This window comes from Anabas testudineus, chromosome 23 (assembly GCF_900324465.2).
Source record: "Anabas testudineus chromosome 23, fAnaTes1.2, whole genome shotgun sequence".
In the NCBI taxonomy this organism is placed as follows: Eukaryota; Metazoa; Chordata; class Actinopteri; order Anabantiformes; family Anabantidae; genus Anabas; species Anabas testudineus.
This window is the reverse complement of record NC_046631.1, coordinates 13,278,715-13,301,029: the sequence shown is the minus strand read 5'-3', so window position 1 is coordinate 13,301,029 and position 22,315 is coordinate 13,278,715. Positions and strand designations below refer to the sequence as shown.

The 22,315-nt window shown below is 46.0% G+C and overlaps 1 protein-coding gene across 1 annotated transcript in view; it reads left to right on the top strand.

The window, feature by feature from the left end:
- Positions 1 to 3,508: 3,508 nt before the first annotated feature.
- pawr (PRKC, apoptosis, WT1, regulator) overlaps positions 3,509 to 22,315 on the top strand; it is a 38,084-nt gene continuing 19,277 nt past the window's right edge. The window contains 2 exon segments of the mRNA XM_033325864.1: positions 3,509 to 4,151; positions 4,153 to 4,362. Coding sequence (XP_033181755.1) covers positions 3,822 to 4,151; positions 4,153 to 4,362 — 540 coding nt within the window. The 5' untranslated portion in view covers positions 3,509 to 3,821.

Sequence of the window (22,315 nt, the reverse complement as noted above, 5' to 3'; positions counted from 1 at the left end):
GTCCCTTTAAATCTCAGCGTCAGAGCTTGTTAGTAGCTCGCCGAGGCACTTGACATGTGGCCAGTAATAAGTCTCAGCAGGAGCTTTAGGGACCTGGATGAATTCTCCCCGTTTCTGGCTGCTCTCCTTGATTCCTGACAGCAGCTCCACCGCTGGATGAGGTTCTGTGCTTCTCTGGGTTGGAAATCATCCATAAAGAAGGAGTTAGATTGTAGCAGCTGCTGTCACACATGGAGCTGCTCACACTCATCCTGTCTTTATTTCTTCAACGGCCTGATCTCCCTCTCGCTCCCACCGTAAAGTGCAGCGGCCCAAACAAAGCCTCCTCCTCAGATGCAATTTCAAACCCCCATCACACACTAGACTTAGACACAGTGGATGAGCAGAAACCCCCTCTGCTCTGAGGACAAACAGCAGCAGGGTTCCTCTACGATGACGAATAGAGGCGTCCCGACGAAGTGACAGCTCGAGTCTGTCACCGAAACAAAGACAAACGCAGTCGGTTTGAAAAAGAGTGATTCAAAGCAGGCGGGGGAGCTGATATAGAGACGTCGCTCACTCTGACTGTGGTGCCACCAGCTGCATTGAAATATCCTGCACTGAAAGGTGTCATGGGAAGAGGAGGACGTGTCTCACCTGGACAGACATGAGCTAAATAAATGTAGAATGACTCCTCAACTGTCACAGAAGGAAGAATCCAGCTTATCACGGCTGTTTTGTAATAAGAGAAACACACAAATGATAAAAAGATATCTGATTAACATGCAACTAGAAAATCATGTCAAGCTCCAGTGTGAGCTGCTGATTCAGCAACACCACCCAGTCACCACCACCCAACAGACGCCTCTCTGCAGACGGCACTGGGACAGAACTGGGAGTGTTGGTTACTCCATACAGTGGGAAGCTGGATAAATCCTGCCGTGTGCATTTTCCCAGGATTCTCCTCTCGTCTGACTCGGACTCTCTGTGTGTTTTAGGAAGTGTGTCACCCACAGCTCTCTGTTGTCCCTCGGTTCCTTCCTTCCGCTGCTGAGCTCCACTCACATCATGTGATTTCTACTGATTACTAGAATAATGTTTCCACTACATTAAATCTGCTCTAGTGTCTTTAGTGGTGTTTAAAACACACATGTGCCTCATTAATAAGGTTTCTGCAGAGATGTTAAACTATGAAAATATGTAAAATAATAAATAGAAATACTAGGTGAGTATATTTTGTATTAACATCCAGCCACTATCTAGTACAACTGCAGTATCTCACACCTGTACTTGAGTAAATGTACTTAGTACTTCACTACCTGTAGATATTAATCATGTTTACCTTCACAGTCACCAAATTCTGATCACCTAACACGATTAAAACATGATTTCGCAGCCTCCCCCCCCCCTCTCTGCAGAACTGCTGCCTTTACTCAACATCTGGGAGCACGGCTGAAGCATTTCTTGAATACTTACTTACTCTTGGATAAACAATTTCACGGGGAGTGAGCTCGGTGCAGGCTCCTCGCTACGAAATTACCCAACAGCTTCTGACTGAAACATTACTGTCAAATAAATGAAAACGTGTCAACGCTACAGTGGCTGTTACGCAGTGTTATGTTCAATAGAAATAGGAGGTTACGTATGATGCATTTTACATCTCATTCATTTTATTTTACAGCCTGACAAACGATGCTTTTTCCTCTTTAGCAGTAAAAACGTGTGATGAGTTCCAAAACGCCTGATGTGAGCCTTCGTTTGAGAAGCGTGCTGATATGTGGGGATGCATTGCAGGAATGTTAATTGGGATTTAGTTAAAAGCAGCACAGCAGCGTTTGTGCTGGAATGGGAGGAAACAATCAGTCACAACCTCTCATGCCCCCTCATCCACACAGAAATATGCTAACTATGCAGCACTGTGACCTGAGTCCATAGATCAGGATTTATTTTTAGAGCCTTGCTGCTTTGCTCCACCCAGGTTTTCTCATTATCTGTATCAGGACTGACACATTCAGAGATAACGGCTGAACGTCTGGTCTCCCACTCACTACTGTGGAGCGTCACGCTTACAGCAAATCACACGGACGCATTCAGAAAATTCACTACTGTGTGTTTTTAAAACAATTTACACGTGAGTGGGAAACTTTCCTGAAAGTCAGAGCACCCTGAGAGTGAGCTCCACCCATCCCACCACCCGGCTCATGTCCTTCAGCACAGTTAAATTACACGACTATTATCCTCCCATGAAATGAGCTTTCTGACAGTGAGCACCTATAGCGCGGGATAGGGAGACATCCGGGCCTGTTGGGTAGCAGCAGAGCGCACAGGGACTGAATATCTGTGCAGAGTTACGACACGACCGCACAGCAACGAGCTGCAGTGTTTTTATTAATCATGTTTCCTGTGAGCTGAGGTCGTTGCACAGAAACCATCTAGAGACTCTGTGACGTGGTTATGTTAGTATTTAGTCCTCACAGGTCACCGACGTCGTGACCATGTCTGACTCAACAAGGATAAAAATCCTCCACACAAAACAACAAATCGAGTCGAGCACCTGAATTTCTGCATAAATGGGACTTTATTTTGAAGGAGTGCCTCAAACTAGACACTGCCCTGTGTCAAAGGTCATTTTTAAAGTGCTGGACTGCTGGTGTGCAGCTGTCAGCCTGTAAAGACACAGACGTCATTAACAGCCTCATAACATGACAGAAATGAACTCGTCAGTCGTCCTCAACCTGCACAGCTGGAACCAGGTGTAAATCAGTGTGAGGACCCAGACGTGGACGTTCTCCTCCCCTCAGAGCAGGTTTGAAGACTCATCCAGCGCCTGAGGGAGTCCCGAGAACTCCTACTGTGAAATTATTAAAGGACTGTTGAAGACTAGAAATCAGTGACATGGGATAGAAACCAGAAGTGTCCAGATGTTTAGAAACACACACAACTGTGGAAGGTTCTACTGTTAAAGGTTCACCACAGTGTCAAAGAGAAGAAATGAGTCACATGCTTCATTTGCACGGTCAGTAAAGTAAAGACGATTCTATTCTCTGCAGACATGAACTAGAACCATGGATGTGTGACTGGACACAGGCCCGGAGGTCGGGGGGGGGGTCATGAGTCCATGTTTCCTGTTTGAAAGAGCTCAGTTAAAAAATAACCACAAAAAAATGATGAACTTTGAACAGTTAATGAAAGAAAATGAAAGAAATTCAACAGAAAACAGACTAAAAATGGACAAAATGAAAAAGAAGAAGAGAAAAATCAAAAATAAATAATAATAATAATAAGACTGGACACAGAGCAGAGATCATCATACAGTGATGTAATGAGATTTAATGATTAGCACTTTATAAACTATGATATATATGAAATATCACCAATCTACCGTAAAACACCTGATAAAGGCGCCATGAGAAGCTCCGCCTCTCGCTTCGGCAGGAGTCGGGAGTGTTCGGGAGCTTTCGGGCTCACTCGGTTGCTCGGGGGCAGAGCGAGCGCAGCGGCTCGAGACCAGCGCCATTGATCGGAGCGGCCCGCGGACACACACCTGGTCGGAGCGAGGAGCGCGCAGGAGCCAGTGACGCAGCTCCGCACAGGTGAGTTCCCACCTGGAGGGAGAGCCGCGCGGTTCACGCTCGGTTCACTGCAGCTCCTGTCTCTGACTTGAACTTCTTCCAGACCTGTTGCTTTGTGTCGGACTCCAGCTGACCTGTGTTGCCCCCCCTCTACCTGTCCGCAGCACCGGCCTCGATCACCTGAGGAATGCGGAGCCACTAGGACCGAACCGAGACCCGAACGATCCGCTTCAGCTTCTAGGTCACTTCAGCAGCTCTGCGCGCAGGATCATGGCCACAGGGGGGTTCAAGTCGAGCGCCACCACGGACTTTCTGGAGGAGTGGAAGGCGAAGCGGGAGAAGATGAGGGCCAAAATGTTGGGGGACATCGCCGCGGCCACTGGCGCAAACAGCGCCGGGAGGCAGCCGGGACCCGAGCTCGGCAACAGCGGAAACCCGGAGCGAAGCGCCTCCTCTGGGAACTGCCTCTCCTCCTCCTACTCGGTGGCTCGGTCCTCCTCCGGCTCGGCTCTGAAGAGACCCGAGGAGGACGCGCACCACCCTGCGCACCCCAGCGCAGCCGCAGCCGCAGCCGTCCCGGTGAGCAGCCTGAAGAAGGCCCCCCCCCCAGGCGGACAAGGCTCAGCTCGCGTCCCCGGACTCCAGCCCCATGGCGTGTAACGACAGCGACAAGGAGAGTCCGTCACCCAGCAAAGGGAAGGAGAAGAAGAGCGCGGGTCCGAGCGCACGGAAGGGCAAAGGTCAGATCGAGAAGAGGAAGCTGAGAGAGAAGAGGAGGTCAACAGGTGTAGTCAGCATTCCGTCCAACGAGGTGAGTCAGTGCTGCTGCAGGTGAAACACCTGAGACCTGCAGGGAGCCTGAGGCCAGAGCAGCTCGGGACCAGGTTCTCACACTGATCCAGACCGTTTGAGTCCAGAACACTCAATGTTATTATTATTTAAAATTATTTAAAAGTCAGGAACTCTCAGCCCAGTTAATGGAACTAAACAGTGAATCTCAGGTGAACCGGAGGCTGCAGTCATGGAAAGTCAGGGAAAGTCATGGAAAGTTCTTATTATCTGATCTGATTCAGATTCCTGTGACGTATCAAACGGTCCAGGTGCAGAGAGACGTTTAGATCTTTATATAACGTCATATAACTGGTACCCTGTGTGTTGTGGCTCCATAAATAATTCAAAGAGCACTAATTGTTTTGCAGAGGTCTCAGAAAAACCTGCGTCTGGTTTAATCGAATAGAGAGAGAGGTGGTGTGTGTGTGTGTGTGTGTGTGTGTGTGTGTGTGTGTGTGTGTGTGTGTGTGTGTGTGTGTGTAGGTGTGTGTGTGTGTGTGTGTTGGAAGGCGGTGCCGGGACGTTTGTGCAGGAACTCTGAGACGAGGCCGTGCAGCTAACGAACGCTGCAGATCAGTGCTGTGATTCTACAACACAGTAAATAAATGTTCAGTCCTCCAGGTGACGTGAAGCTTCTAGAAGTGGTTCAGAACCACTCGGTGTCCTCACACAGAACTGTGAGGCCTCAGGGCTGCACACGTTGGAGTTTGACCAGCTCCTCAGTGACGCTCCACATCCAGCCGTCTGAAAACTGCTGGTCAGGCCGAGCTGAGTGAGACGGAGCCCGGCGGCTGAATAGAGTGTTAATGAGGGAGGTGTGGAGGTATCTGATGGAGCGGAGAGCTCTGGAGGAGAGTCGGCACATTATCTGTGAGATGAAGTGAGTCCTGGTTCCAGAGACACCTGATCGTCACGTTTTACCTGTAGTGACTGAATCCACATCAACACATCGGCATAATAAAAAATAAACCTGCACAACGTCACTGGTGACTCTTCTGACGTCCCTGAAAGCAGCACATGGTTCGTTTTTATTCCTCTAAAGTCTGAGAGTCGTCTAGAAAACAGTTCATGTCCTGGATCCTCATATAATTTAAATGATTGTCTTTGGGATGACGACAGGAAAAAGTTATCTACAGTTTTTATGAAGTCACTCTCATCATGTACATTCTTCTTCAGGAAGATGCTGAGTCACTGATTATTTCACAACCCTTCAGATCAAAGCTGCTGTTTGTTTCCTGCTTTAATAACAGGACGTCTCAGACATCGTTCAAACTGGAAACAAACGTAAAGTTAATTTGTGTTTCTTTTGTAAATCGTCTCTTTCTCCTCCTGTTGCACACAAAGAGAACTGAACCCTGCAGATGAAGCCTCCCTCACACAAACTGCCTTTGTGATGTGAATCTGAGTGGACAGGTGTGAATGGAGATGCCTGGGATTATCTCCCCGCTCGCTCGGCGCAGCATAATAGCTGCTGAGTGGGATTTCAGAGCATCTGGGAAACCAATCTTCTGCCCGTCGAGGCTCTAATGGCCTGATAAAAGCTCCCCGCTTCAGTCCTGCACAGCATCAATCAATACGAGGAAGGTGTCTCCCGTCTCTCGCCCGGCTCGTTGACTCAGGCTGGAGGACGTTGTTGTTGATGCCGACCTTTGACCTGCTCTCAACGCGCTTACGCAACACAGGAATGTGGAGACTGTGGAGTCTTCTCATCTGGAGATGTTTTGGGTTTAAGTCTGTCCCCCCCCCCCAACAGGTCGGAGAGTTTAACACACAGGTGATGTTAATAGAGCACACGTGTTCAGGCTGTTGGTCACTTTAAAAGCTCCGTTTAGGAGTTCAGAGGTTTCACGATGAGCTGGTTTCCATGTTGTTCGCAGCCTGAACATTAATTAGCACGAGGAGGAGCTCGTTTCTCCAAACAAGGTCACATCACGCAGTAAATACCACAGGGATTTTATCAGGAGTTAGGTAAGCAAGCAGATATTTAGGCAGGAGCGTTGGTTCCTGCTCTCAGCTTGTTGGTTGAACAACAGGAATGTTAAACTCTAATTAAAACACGTGTTTCTCAGAGTGACGTTTCCCAGTTTCCAGGAAGAACAGTTAGTCTGGAATGAAGTCTGGACTGTTAAGAGGACCAGTGTCTCTGAGGGTTGATTAGGGAACGGAGAGCTGTGTTTTAGAGTTGAAGGGAATTCCAGAGGATGGAGGAGAGAAAGAAAGAGGAAGTGTTGATGCTGCTTCAGCACCTCCTCACACACTGTTCTCATGTAATGAGCCGTGGTTCGGTCACTTTGTAGGATGTTACGTAACCTTAAGTTTCCATTAAAGTGACGAGGTGGGTGTCAGACAGCATCAGATCACCTGATCAGTGCAGACGCTGTGAGAGTTGGTCACAGCCCAGTTTCTGATCCACATCACTCCTGTGTGTTGGACGCTTCTTGTACGACTCCCTGTAATTAGACTAAATGAAAGCATCGTATCATAGAAGGGACTTTGTTCAGAAGTCGTACTGAATGTTCTGTAACGTGGCCCCAGGAGTCCGCTCTGTTTGTTATTTGCTGTTTGAGGCTTTGCTATTATTTGCACATGAAGTTCAAAGTCTCTTTTATGCAGGTCACCGTGCTTCATTTATGTGTGTTCAGGAATTTGCTGTCGTAAGAATGCACGGTCATGCCCCTGAGCTCTGACGCTGCACACACGTCTTGTTAATCGCCTGCATGTTCAGCAGCTGCGAGCGCTCAGATCAAGCTGGGACGAACTGACGGTAATAGAGGCGACTTCAGCGTGAAGAGAGCTGGACCTCAGTTTTAAAGACGGACCACTCACTCTGCTGCTGCTTGAGTGACACAGCTGCTGTGTTCCTCACTAATGTTTAACTCCTCAGCCTCTGTAGATTCCTCCACACAGAGCAAAGCAGCGATTAGTCCGGTGGAATTTGCAGCCGTCAGACGTTGTACGACCTCCCTGAATAGACTGGTTAAACCCAGCACGCCACACAACCCATCGACATATTTCACCAAATCCACTTTGACGGTTTTCTCTGCAGACACTAAACAGTGTCACAGTGAATATCCGTGTCCTTGTCCGACCCTGGATTCAGGCCATTAGTTTGCTTTAAGAGTTCAACTCAAACCATCATCGCCCTGAGATTCTGCACCTTTTTATTCAAGTTCATTTCCATATTTCTCTGAGTCTCTGTCATTCTTCTCTTTCTCCTCACATTCCTGCTCATTTGCAGCGTTGACGCTGATGAAACTCACACTTTGCTGTGTGCTGTGGGAGCTGGCTGCAGCTTATAGGAACTTCCTGTTTGGAATTTTAATCCTAAATTTATGGAGGCTGCAGTAATAAGTCGTAATCGATTTCATGCTTCTCCCGTTGTGTGGTTTCAGACGTGCACAAGCGTGCACACAGCAGGGGGTGTTAAATAAGATTTGATGAGTGGATGTTTTTTGCAACATGCAGCCTACTTGTCGGACATTCCTGTGTGTTTGCTGACGACTGGAGGGAATTTGTGAGTCAGTGTTAATCAGGCCACTCTGCATGATTAGGCGTTCGGGAGCTTGTCTGTTTGTATTCATTAAAGTAGAATTACTCAGAGATAAATTACCCCATTGTCTTCTATTATATTTATTTTTATACATTTAGTGTGTCTGTTTCTCACTGTTTGACTGTTACCTGCATTAACATTGAATAATCACCACGGCTGCTGTTCACAACCTGCTTTAAGAAAAAAGTAGAGATACAAAAAAGTAATATATCATTTTACTGAGTAATCAGTAGTTTTCATTGTTCACCGGAAAACGGCTCCATTCAGTGTTAGATTGTGTGTTCATGAATCTGTGCAGAGCTTTAATCGCTGCTGGTCCAGGTGTCGCCTTAAACCTAGAATACTTTACTGTACATGTTCTAGGCTGAAGTGTAATCTGCTGATGGAAACATGTGTTGTGCTACTTCATGCATGCAAATTCCAAAACAAAAGAAAAAAGTTGCATGAACAAATATTCCATTAATCAAAGAGCTGCCGGAGCTGGTTAGAAACTTTTAATTACAGCACTCTGCTAATCCAGTCGCTAATGTCCTTTTCCCTTCAGCGCTGGTTTTTCTTTTACGTGTGGGGGCAGCTATGACGAAAAGGTTTAAATATCCTGCAACTTTAGTTCTGTTCTCTTCAAACTGGAACCAGTTCTTTTGGAGAGATCTCACCGAGCGTTTGACGCAGTTGCAGCCACAGCCCTGCTCACTCTGCTCTTTTACTGCAGGACAGACAATAAGCCTCAGTTATGTTTGTATGACTGAATGCACACCAACAGACGGATCCTGTCTGCAGTCGAACAGGTTTCACGCACCGCCTCTGTGCGTTATGTCACCACTGATCTGTCTCCTGTTATCAGACGGGCCTGTAATCCAACTCTCACTGTAGGAATGATGAACAAACAGAATTTCCTCCTGTTTCACTGAAGGGGGAAAGTGAGAGACTCGATCACAGGAATCTTGGCCTCACAGGCTGATATTTTGGAGCCTGTGCAGTGTTTTGTTTGGACTTTACTTCTCATTTCTCACCGTGGAGAGGACGAACTTCATTCTGACAAACATTCAGTGCTGAGCTTCAGTGAATGAAAACAAACAGGATTTATTAGAACAAGACATTTGAGGATTTATGGCGTAATTTAGGCTGAAATGAAATATTTTCGACACCAGCAGATTGATTTAATTTAACACTTTAGACAGACGTGCCTGAGCAGCACATACATTTCCCCTCCCATGGTTGTTTGGAGAAACTGCACACAGGCCCCAGTAAGTGAGCATCAGGACACAGCTCAGTGAAACAGTCGAGGAATTCAGCTGAACCCTGGAAATCGCTGCAGCTCTAAGCTGCCAAATGCACGGAGCCTTCATCTTTAAGCTTTTCTTTCCAACAAAGGCGCCTGAACTCAGCGTCCGCAGAGAGGACGGCCTACCTGTTGTCAAGCTCACGCCTTGAAGCTCGAGTGTCTTTGTGTTTGTGTGTTTACTCTGTGATGTGTGTACAAGGCGGTGCACAAACACTGAAGGGAGGGCTCCTGAAGACCATATGTCAAAGTGCCTGGTTCGATCATCACCCTGATTATTAGTGAGATAGCCTCATAATCTGTGTGTCACCGCAGATCAATCTGTGATCGACTGAATATCTGTAATTCGTCAAAGCAGCAGCCTGAACACTAACATATACTACTACTACTACATAACTACTAACATATAGCAGCAAGTGGTGGAAACAGCACCTGCACCACATGTCATCTGTATTTAATAGTATTACATCTTTTATATGGAGAAAACCTGACAAGCGTTAAATGTCCTGGGAAACCTGAGAGTAATAAATTCTGTCAAACACTTTCATTTCCAGCATTTGGTGTGAAAACACCTGAAGTAGAACCTGCTGCACTCGTTCCTTCCAGGGCTTTGACACTCCTCCTGTACTGCAGCCAAACTAAATGCAGGTCCACTGAAGACTGGATTCATTATGGTCGTGTTATATGCACTTTAGGCAGGCCGTGTAGTAAAAGTAACATTTATATTATTAATATTAATATTTGTTGGAAAAATGTGCAGCAGCAGCTAAAAAGTGACTTTTACATTTGATGGTTGTGTAAGTTTTCAGATGAGAATACAAACTATACTGTATATTAAGGGTACACGTACAGTCCCTGTCGCCGCTCTGTGTGCAGCACTGAACGCTGTATCATCAGTGAACTTTAACCACAGTCACATTATGACATCATGAAACTTCAACCTGAAGAGTAAACACAGTTCTGTAGCGACCAGTGAGCGCGGCCAACTTGTCAGTCTTGACATTGTTGGCGTGCACGCCCTGTTAGCCGCCAGACAGAGCAAACACCATCGGGACTGTGTGTGTTTCTTGTTGCTATGCCAGAATATGAATTGTAACAATAACAGAGAGATGAAGGAGATTTAAAAGCGTTTAGGAGTTTTCTTTCATCCACATCATGTTTGTTGACACTGAAGGACTCGAACCTTTAAACCTCCTTTGAGGACGTTGCTGCTTCAGACGTCCCTGATCTGTGGGTGTTAATCTCACCTTGATCAGGTCATCATAGTTATTGGCCCAGTTTGTCCCTGGTGTTCGTGACAACCTGTTTTCAAACAAACAGCGCAGGTATGTGGGCCGACAGGCTGATGGATAACATACCTGTGTTATTCTTACTGTGGCGTCACGTGCTGCAGGTTCATTTTACTGTGATTTAAAGTGTAATAACTTTCCAAGTTCAAACAAACCTTTCTGCTCTGCTACGTTTTCAATACTTTAAGAAGAAGTGACGGCAGCGTGAGCAGCTTTCAGATCTGCAGTGAGGTGCAGACGGAGCATGTCATTTCCTCCATGTTTGTTTCCTCAGGGCTCTGTTCACTCGCTCACTCATTCCTGCATCTTCCACGCTCCTCTGTGTCCATACAGCTGCTTTTTCTCTCACTTGATATTAAATCCGTTGCACACTTGATGCTGCAGTAGTTTCTTCTTTGCTAATCTGTGTCCAAACCCGTGAGTGAAAGTTGAACAGCTTCAGTCACGGCTTCATGTTCAGAGAAAGAGAAGCCGAGTGGTCATTTTCAGCGTGCCGGTGTTTTGTTGCTCCATCTCCTCTGTGGGTATTAACCTCCGTCCGTGGCGCTCACGGCCTCCTAAAAGATTCATAGCCAATGAAACGTCTCAGTTCAGCGTGACAGATTGGATTTTCATCACAAGCCGCTGCAGTTGAGTGAATGCTTTGCTTTCTACCGTATGTCATGAATCCCTCTTTTCTCATTTGTTTGTATTTTTCTTTGCTCCCTTTTCTTCCTGGGTTTCATTCTTCTTCTGGTATTTTGCCTTTTCACTCTCTTTCTCCTGGTCTGATCAAATTCTTGCCGTCTATCTTAGATTTGAAATGGTTCTGTTTGGTTGTCGGAGTCATAAAAACTATTCCAGAGAAAAAGGTTGTAGAGAAACGTTTAGAAAACCGGTTTGAGGATACTGAGGTTGGAGTTTTGTTTGACTTGGGCTTGTTAACGAGGTTCTGAACTGAATTACTTTCATGTGGAAAAATAAAGGGGACGGTGAATGCATGAATAATCGTAGTTGCACGGTTGGGATTTGAAGTGAAGCTGTGCACGTGGACTGAGACGCTGAAGACCAGTGAACTTCACTCGGAGGGATCTGGATCCTTTTCCCCTCGTTGTTGTTCAGCAGTTTTTATTTTCCAAACTCATGTCGTATCTTGTGCTCATCTGTTTCTTTAGGGAGTCGGTGTTAAAGGAAACCTGGTTTGATTTTGAGCTGATTCAAAGTGTTTTAACAGCTCAGACTGCGCTAAGCATGACTCATGGTCTGGTTTGGTGTCTGCCAGTGGACAAACACAATGGCCTCTGCACACAATAGTCCTGCTCTCTCCTGCTGGAATGCAAAACATGCTTCAACAGTTTCCGATACTGTATATCTGAGTATTGTGTTTCTGTGTGAGTGCACACCACAGCCCAACCCACAGAACCACCGTGACCCATTTTCACTGTAATAGTTTTTTAGTATGGCAGCACAGATGATTGGACCCTGAGTCACCTGTGTAACCAGTTCATGAATTCATATTCTCTGTACTTAAAGACAACACGACTGTGCAGAAAAGCTGCTGCAGTTTGGTTCAAGAACACGAAAAACGTTTGACTTCAACTAATGATTTGAAAATATCACTTTTTATTCCTTGTGAGCGGCACAGGAAACGTTCCTTAAACAGGATGTTACCACATGAGAGAGCCGTGCTGCTGATGTCAGCGCCTGGAAGCTGAGATCCGCTGGGATCAGGAACATTTGGCTCATTGTTGCAGCGCTGCTTTGAGAAAGGGCCGCTCACACGCCGGCTCTCAGGCTTCTCCTCGTGTCCTCCGAGCCTTCAGATCTCACTCTGTCATAGACAAAGAGGATTCTTCTCTGTGTTATTGTTTATTAAAGCTGCTGCTCATTAATAACAACTCGACATGGATTTGTCACACAGCATTTCCCCAGAAAACTTTATTACAAGTCCTCCTCCCACTGCCTTAGGTTCATGGGAGGCCTGTTATTGCAGCGTCCACCTTCCACTTTGAAGCTTCTCCTCCCTTTTAGAGAGGGCGTGTGCATCCACCATGCCCCTACACGCAGGAGGAGCGAGGATCAAACTGGGAGGGAGGTTACGCACCAGTTAGCGATCCTGTCTGTTGCTGCTGCCGTGAGAATCAGAGTAACGGCCTCGGTGGAAAATGATTTAGGACGGGAGTTGATTTGCCCTCGAGATGAGTTATGTAATGTTACTGCGTGTGTGTGTGTATGTGTGTGTGTGTGTGTGTTGTTACGCAACTCGATCCGTTCACAGGAGCCATGGTGATGCACCTGAGCCAGTTTTTAATCAGAACCATTTCAAATAAAGACAAGTTTACATGTCACGAACTCTGGAAGCAGGAATCAAAACGCTGATGGACTCATCGTGGTGACTGAGCGTGTGTGTGTGTGTGTGTGTGTGTGTGTGTGTGTGTGTTTCTGGAGCTCGGTGCTTTCTAACAATCTGGCCGTGTTTTCCAACCGGCTCCTCATTTGCATGCAAAGCTCCGCTCTTCTCTCTTCAAGCTGTCCATCACTTCAAAGAGCAGATAAAGAGCTTTAGAGTTGAAACATTACAGGTCTGTAGTATGTGACAGGCGCTGACGCAGAATATCTGCGAGTTTGTGTCCTTTTACTTTTCAAACTACACTTTGAAGGTCGTGTGAGGCAGGTAGAAAGTCGTAATGATCCATTAGTGAGGTCCAGCTTTTCAAATATGTTTGTGATTCTGTTCGGACTCACTGAGCCTCGGTTTGGCTGCGAGATTTGCCTGAGTGCACATTCTTTTGCCTTGCGCTCTTTGTCTTCATCCCTTTCTCTCCCTCCCTGCCTGTTTCTCCCCTGTGCCCTGATGAGCCACTGGGCTTTTTCCAAGCATATCCATTATCGAAATACTCCACTAATCCCCCCACTTAATCTCTTGCTTTGCTTCTTTTCTCTCTCCCTCCTCTTCCTCTTCTCACGTTCTTACCAAATCCAAACCTCTCCTTATTTTTCCTCATAACTCCGCTGAGCAAGATAAGCCGCAGCGGGGTGCGGGGTCGCGAGGGCTGGAGAATGACGGCAGCCGTTTCTGCCAAACGCTGGGGAAAAGCAGTTAATTTGTCCGAGCTCACGGGATAATTTTCCCAGAGTCTCACGAACAGAGCCGGCGTTCTCATGAATAACAAACAGAGCTTTGCTCCGGGGATGGAGTTCACACTGCTCACCCTCTCCCTCTCTGCTTTCTCACCTTAGACCTCCAGGCTGCTTCTGAAAACCCCACAGAGTTTATTGCAGATTTCTAGGACGGTCGTCGCTGCAGGTTCGACTTAAGCAAAGGCAGCAGAGGGATGAGCGTGCAGTACATCTTCTTATAGCAGTGAAGCAACAGACACAGCAGAGTGTGAGCTTTTCAGATGCCGTCAGATTAATGATTCAAACACAGGCCGGTAGTTAGCGTTACTTATTGTGCTGCTGTCACCTGCTCCTCTGCTCTATTTGTTGTTCTTTGTGCAAGTTAAGGGAGTTTTAATAGCCCCTGGTGACCCTCTGGCTTTCTAATGGACGTTCCCACAGCCTCCTCAGGACAAGAAAACCACACAGAGGGGGGGCAGGCACTGATAATCGTCCACGTCCTCTCTCGTATTTGTATGTAAATACAGGGATGCAGCGATCGGGCCTGTAGAGAGAGCTCGGAGGGAAATGTGTTGTTGCTCTGAGCCTGTCCACTGACTGTGTCTGTGCTGCTGTGCCGGGTGGGGTGGAGAGGAATGTACTAATCACGCCACGGCTGCCATGCCGATGCCAGCCGCCCAGCCTTTTGTCTGCACTTGGAAACCAAAACAAAAAGTAAAGGTTTCATGTATTTAACACACGGTGACGTAAAGAGAAGAGATAGAAAGCAGCGGTGGGAGTGGGAATTATTTATTGTCTGTGTTTTCCAGGAAGAGCTGAAGCCCCCCCCCCCAGAACTTCCCAATCCTGTCGTCTCGTCTCTTGCTATGACGGGAATGTTGTGACGATCAGTATCCAGGTCGAGCTGTGCCACAGAACAATAGGTCGTATTCAGTGTCCTCTCTCCAAGACGCAGTCGAACATGCTCCGATGTCACTAACGTCTCTAACGTCGAACAGGAGCCGGCTGTTTAAGTCCTTGGTGTTTACTTAAAGAAGTATTTTATGAGACAATAAACTCCACAGTTTCAGTGTCTGCACAGGAGCTGCATGCTTTCCACAGCAGAAACATTCATCCTGAGCTGAACGTGCTGTGCTGGACTTTCCTGCATTGAGCGTCACTGCAGCTCCGCTCGTCTGATGTGATGTTGGAGCCATTTGCATTTTTACAAAAATAAATCTCAGACTCCACATGGTTTGATGGTTTGGCCTGAAGCTCAGGACATTCTTCATTTGGCTTGTGTTATTTCCCTCCAGTGTATTTTTCAGATTATTTTCCATTTGGATATAAATGGTCGAGTTTTGAGGCAGTTTGAAGTTTTTGAATTTCTCTCTTAAGGCACCGTCATAATATTGACTTATTACTTTTTATGCAATAAGTTAATTATCTTTGCTTTATTCTGCCACTGATGGATTTTACATCATTCATCACTTCTGTGATGACAAAATGTGTGTTTGGTTCTCTTATTAATTTTCACTGTGTTTTGAAAGTTGCAGTAAAAGCTTCATTTGACAGAATTAGACATTTATCTTTACAGACAGCACCACTCTCACAGTGATTGACAGTGAACAGCTTATGTTCAGTGGGTCTTAAAATGAAAAAGGCACATGGTGAAACCTGCCGTCTGTGCTCCAGAGTTGTTATAATCTACTTCAGGCAGACAGTGTATGTTGGATCAAAAGTATTCGAATGTCGTCTGAGTCCATGTCTGTCAACCACTTGACTTGGCTCCGTGTCTTTTTTCCGGTGTCATTATTTATTCCCTGCCATCTGTTGTTTTTCTTGTTATGAGGCACCTTTTATTCTGCTGCCTCTTGTCCTGGTTTAGGTCTATTGTGGTCAGCTGACTCCGGATGCTTTTCATATTCAGTGCAGTGGTGAGTTTGCATTTGGTGAAATTCTTTATTTTCTCTCCTGGCGCAGTTTGTTCTTTATTTTTAACTCCAGTTGTGCAGTTTGAAGCAGTTTTGGGAAGTGATTTACATACAACAGTGAAGATATATCCCACACATCTGTAGAATCCAGTTGAAAAACATCTGGAAAATACCAAATATTATATATGTGACTCTCTTTTCTAATATAAAGCCAGTGGAGTCAGTCTAATATTTATTTCCAACGCTGTGTTCAGCAGGGTGTTGGCCTCAATTAATGCAACATGACCCAACAGGTTGTGTGTTTTGTTAGTAATAAATCACCACATTCCGTATTACGTGTCTTAAACAAAGCCTCTATTAACTCAAGGCAAACACTGTAAAAGCATGAAATACGGCCGTGCTGCCTCTGCTATCACTTCCAAATGACTGATCTGCAGCAGCAGATTTTAATTTCAGGTTAATGTGAAGTAAGTGGTGGGTGAAGGAAGCAGCAAATAACCACATAGAGTAGACCAGAGTTTAGTCTACGTGTAACACAGGAGCAAGAAGAAGTGGCAGCTGGATAGTGTAGGGGTAAGATCACCGCCCTCCTTAGGGAGACCGGGGTTTAAATCCCAGCTGTGGCCCAGCTCCAGTAGGGGTCCTTAAGCAGGACCTGCTGATGCTTTGGATAAATCTTCTGCCAAAAGACAAAATGGAAATGAATAAGTAAAGGAACTGTTTGAAATTTCTCTGTTTTCTGCATCAGTTCCTCCAGAAATGTGATCTGAGCTTTAGCAAAGTCATAAATATGAGAAGAAAAAGTAAGTGAAACAGAAGTGGTTTAAACCTTTTCCGTCAGACCTGCACAACAGCCAGGAGGAACTGGACCATTCTTCAGGTGTGGCTCTGACTGGGTCCCTCAGTCCATTCTGTATTAGATTCACTCCGATGTTTAGAGTCATTCTCCTGCTGCATCATTTTACAGATCTGCACCCTGACGATTATCCTCAAACCTTATCTCCAAATTCATCCTGATGCTCTAATAATCAAAAACAGTCCATTCGTTTTATTGTTTTCACTGAGGTGACCCCCCCCCCCCCCAGCAGTGAACATTTAAGAGCTCTGTAACATCCTATTAGTGCGACTGTTTGTCTGTTCTCGTCTCTGCAGAACTCAACATCCTGGACTGTTACAGGGCCAGTTTTTTTATAGCCCTCATAAACGATGAAACCAGCCACACTGCAGAATTATGTAACACAGAATAAAATCCAGGCAGGCAAGAACAAACCCAGCGTAACCCACCGAACCTCGTCTGGTTTACTCAGAACTGTAACATCAGTATTAATTACTGCAGCGCGAGCGTGAAGCACCACGACCTGCAACGTTCCTGCACGTTCGTCTTGACGTCGGTCATGTTGGTGTCTGCTGTGATTATGTGCTTTGCTGCATGTGAACACGTGTTATCAGATGACTTTATTTGAAACTCATGCAACCAGTTCAGTGGAATCTTCATTAGAAAGTAATTTCATTTGAGAGAAGTGTTCTTCTTGCCACATTTACTCATTCATTAGTTTGTTTTTTGGACAGAGCGTACGGGGATACCTCGGCTTAAACAAAGCCTCAGAGCTTGTTTCGCTTTTTACAGTGCAAGTTCCATTTTGTCCGCAGAGAAATCCAGTTAACCACTGTTTTATGGGTGAAATTGCAGCGTTGATTGGTCCAGAGAGTTTGTCTTAAAGAGAGCAGATGGTAGCTTGTAGTTTCCCCAGTGTGTTCTTACCCTTGAGGGATGTAGAAAGAGGGCACGTGCCAAGTCACCCTGCATGGAAAAACAGGCTCCTGCCCAAAAAGATAAGGACCCGTTTTGACCCCATTCATGACAGGAAGGATCTAATCGATGTCAGAGAGCACCACAGCACGACACAGATAAATAGTAGGTGATGTGTGATGTAACAGTGGTTATGAAACTCCTAAAAACAGTTTGACATTTAGTCTGGATAGGAGACAACAGTAAGCAGCTCTGTGCAACCTCAGGGCCACTTTAACATCTATTTCATCATCACTAACAAGACTCCATCAAAGCACAGTGAGCAGAGAAGCAGAGAAGAAGAGGAGCTGGTTAAATGCTTGTTCGCCCTCAGCATGAAGGTATGATGTGCAGAGGGGGTCCACCGTCGACTCACACCTTCTCTGTTGCCTCGTGTTGTGATACGTGTCTGTCGACGTCAGATAAGACCGTACCTGTCTGTCTGCAGAGTCAACACCACAGTATCCTCTCACTTTCTATTTTCCTGTGCGAACACCAACATGTGCAGATCTGGTTTGGCTGCAGCGGTCAGTGGCCACACAAGTTTAATCATTCCACCAGATGTAATGTTCATGTTCAGCAGCTGACACCAGAGGAGAAGAGGTTATTTTTCCAAGTGTCTGCTGCTCGTCTCTGCTGGCATGAAGAGCCAGCTCTGGAGAGAATGCGCTCCAACCTGCCAAAGCAAACCCACAGAAACTGATGAGTGTCCCACTGCTGTGGCTTCTCATTGAAATTCCTCTGATACTGGAACCTGGTCTTTTTTCAGACTCATTCTCCTTTTATTCCTGACCCAGAGTCTCTGACTCGCATGCACCAGAACTACTGTTTCTTAATCTTCGTGCTGATTGACATCTTAAAAAGAACTTCTACATGTTTCTTTGGATCTTTCTCGTTTATTTTTGATCATTTTTCAAGTGATAGATCACAGAACTCACTGAAACGCTGTCACAGCCTGTGGCTCTGACTGCTGCTTATCGAGCTGTCGGGTCTCATTCTGCTGCTTCACCTGGACATAAATTCAATGAACCTGGTTTATGTGAAATAAGATTTTGGCAGTTAGAGGAAGAAAAGTGGTGAAAGTGGTTTGTAAGGGCCGTTGGTGAGGAGCCGTCACCCTAGTTTTTGTAGTGTCTGTTTGCAGAGCGTGTTTCTGTGAGATGTTGTCTCTACTCACACATTTCACTGTTACACGTCAAACTCTCCATTAATCTTCATTTAATGCTCATCTTAATTTTTTTGATGCATCCTGCTGATTTGTTTCTGTACAGGTCGTCAACATGTAATTGTCTTGGTTTACAGACAGAGCCACCTCACAGCTTGGTGAAGTGTGCGTTGTGCCTCACGACGTGCAGCTCCAGCTCTTTGGTCTGAAATGTTTCTCTCAACAGGAATCGTCATGAATAGAAATGGCATTGCATGGAGAACAGACGTAAGCTGTAAATAGAAGTGTTCCTCGTGTTTTCCACTCATTGTTTTGCTTTCTGGGTCGTGTCTTAGCTACAGTCACCCTGAGGCCTCTGTCCTGCTGGGCTGTGCTGTAGGTAGATGGAACGCCGCCGGCCCCGTGAATTCCACATGTAGGTTCAACCGTGCAGGCTGAAGACCTGATACTGAAAAGTTTAACATCACATTCTGAATAACCTGACATGGTTAGATGGATGTATTCTCTCATGTTTGTGTTGTTTTTCTCTAAACTGACATTTTCATGCCACAATAAAATGTCTGTAAACAAATAGTACAGTTCTAAATATTTGGAACAGATGGACTGAGTTGAGTGGAGGCGACGTCGCTGTAGATCTTCCAGTAGTTTACCAGATGGTTTCCATTATAAAGCGTTTGTTAATTCATAGACTATTATTACAGTGGAGACGCATCGTTTTCGTGTCCGTTTCTTTCAGCATTGTATTTAAAATAACAACAAATGCTGCTGATGAAACACAATGAGCCAGAGAAGACGGTTTATTCCCTGTTAAACGGACTAATCCCACCACTGAACGGGATTCTTCAGACACAGCTCTCGCCCAGCAAGACGCTCTGTCTGAAATAATTGAATTGTGAGCCGCTCCGAAGCTGCAGTTTGTTTTGTGTCTACAAGACGTTATCTGGTTAATTATGCTGCAATTTAGGTTTAGAAATTAGAACAGCAACACGAACCGGACTCTTAAAAATGACAAAAGGAGCCAGTTTCAGGAGGAAATCTCTCCTTTTCAGACCATTCTTCACTAATGACTGGATCAAGGCTGTGAGCACACGGCAGCAGTGGACCACAGGGTTTGACTGAATGTTAAATTTACCCTGCGTCTGTTTTTTAAAGACAGTTTTCCCTCTTGGCTCAAGTATGCAGCTCTATAAGAATGTTTTTACTGGCAAATTAGTTTTAAATCAGTGCCAGATGTTTGCTGTGGCTAAAAATCAGCTTTAATACCGACAGATACATTAACTCTGTTGATCTGATAGCAGAGCATCAGATTCTCCACCAGCAGTCAGAATTCAATTGGTTGATGTTAACTCAGTGAACTCCTCCTCACACAGAAAAAGAGCAGCGCAGCATCTTAGCATTAGCAGAGGCACAAAAATAAATGTTTTTATATGGCCGGGGAGGTCTGAACTGCTCTCCTGATCCATGTTTCGTGTACGGTAACAACAGTACTGTCATGAACAGACCCTGTGCAGCGGTTCTTAAACGCAACACAGCCGGTGCTTTCACAGGACTGTGCCAGGTCGTCGTCCTGTGTTTGCCAGGAGATCCCAAACCTTGTGTGGCCAGGTGAGCTGATCAGGTGCTCGCTGGGGACACAGGATGGTTAAGCACTGCCATCAGGTGCCCTCAGGGTGCTACTGCTCTGCTGCTGACCAGCACTCACTCACCTCACACACACTAAGGTGAGACTGACTCGACAAGGCTGCGTCTATGATCAGTCGCTGGGCAGGTCCAGGCCGTCTCAGTGCTCAGTGCTGTTCAGAGGAGTCAGAGGAGTCAGAGGAGGACGTTATTCCTCACAGACGTGTTGGAGGCATCTTGGGTTGCACAGAGTTTCTATTTTATTGACTCCGATTCAGCAGTTCTTGATGAATCTTGTAGTAGTACTAGTTTACCAGACATCAAATCACAGTATATTATATAATCTAGAACAGGGTGGTCTCCAACCTCTTGATTTATGAAGGAAGAAAATAAGGAATCAATTATTCTGCTGTTGTTAAGATGTCTCACATTGAACTGGTTTAAAACAGCTGATTCAGTTTCATAAACATTTACACTGGATTATTATCATTAACACCACCAACAAATGGCTTCCTCCGAGTTTAGAAAGGGCTGTGGACGTGTTGCATTTAGAGCAAAGCTCAGATTTATTATTTAGCTCGTAAAAAAACACCATTAGGTCACTTTCTACATTTGGAGGATGTTGGGCCGTGGTGTCATCGAGCAGTCTGACAATGTGTGAAAGCCATTTGCGCTGTGGTTGCTGTCACTTTTGTAGCTTCCTGGATGCTGTGGACCTGGCTTTATTCCTGCCCAGCATGTCTGTGGCTCCTTTGATAGGTCCATGAAACCTGAATAGTCCCAGAGTTGTTGGAATTGTGAATGAGCACAAGGCCTCGGCCAAGAAAACCGGCGTCAGCAGCCAAAAAACACGTTGGCCGAGCAGAAAGGCAGCTAGGACTGAATGGCACTTGGCTCTCGGACCGCTTCGTTCTCATTAGATAAACACAATCCACGGAGAGGCAGCACAGTCTTCTGCTCCTCGAGTGTCAGAGCTCCTCTGTGGTCCAGGATATGTCTTCTGTTTGTGAGGTGTCCGTCATGAGAAGGCTCCGCTCACACAAAACCTCTCCGTCTAAACACTGAGCTCGTTTCTCCTCTGCCAGACGGACGCGTTACGTCCAAGGTCGATCAGGCCAAACACACTTGTGAGGATTTGTGGAGAATGGACAGGGACGACGGATCTTAAAGAATCCGTTTGGAATCGTGCTGTGAGGCAGTGATGAGCTGAACACGCAGGGAGACATGTTCTCAACCACAGCCTGGAGTCAGGGGTCACATTGTAGTCTGCTGATAAACTCCCACAAGATAAGCTGGTTTTAACGCTAAGATAGTAACAGGGTCTCCTGTCTGTGTCTTTTACCAGTTATTAGATATTAGACATTCAGCAGTAGAGAGATGACTTGACAACCATAGGGAATGGCAGGTAACAGAGATCGGTCTCCAGCTGGAACCAGGAAGGTTTTTGGCGTCTGAAAACCAAAAGAAACAGGTTTTTAGATGTTGGGTAAGAGGCTAGAGAATGAAATGTGAAAGCAGCAGGAAGCTGGATGCTGTCTCTGCCCCCTCGTGCCCTCCGGCTCTTCCTTTGTAGGATTTTCAGCAGTTTTCTGTGGTTTTTTTAAAATCCTGCCTGCTCCTAAATGATGGGATGTAAGATAGAAACCAACGGGGTCAGTCAGCAGTTTTTGTTCTGCCGCGAGTGCCGGTACAAACATATGTACAATGAAAGTGCAGGAACACCCCCGCCATGCTGCAGCTTGGTTGGACAGAAAACATCATGACAGGAAGGACGACAACGTGTGCACGTCAGAAAATAAGATTAGGGCTTAGACCAAACACAGGAGCACTTCCCGTCGCGGCCTGCGTACGGCACACAGCAGGAACCCCGTTATTACTGCTGGTTTCCAGGAACACGGTTCATTACCAGGATTCAGGACTCAGGACGCCTGCGGGATAAACACTCCTGCAGCCATCACCCTCCGCCGCCCCCCCAACGTCGCTCTCTGGCTCCAGTTACAGCCGTGACTTCTGGTCTGCGGTCGGCACACAGATGTTAAAACCATCTTACCGCTCTCAGCTCAAAGCTCCTGTATTAGTGTGACAGGATAACTGGGCACTGTGGTACTGAAACACTCAAAACTATTGGATTTATTATTAATTAAATTCAAAGTTGATCCCTCACAGAGCCTGAGTCATTTAACTTAGTACTAAACTATACTAATGTTAGTACAGCACAGGATATAC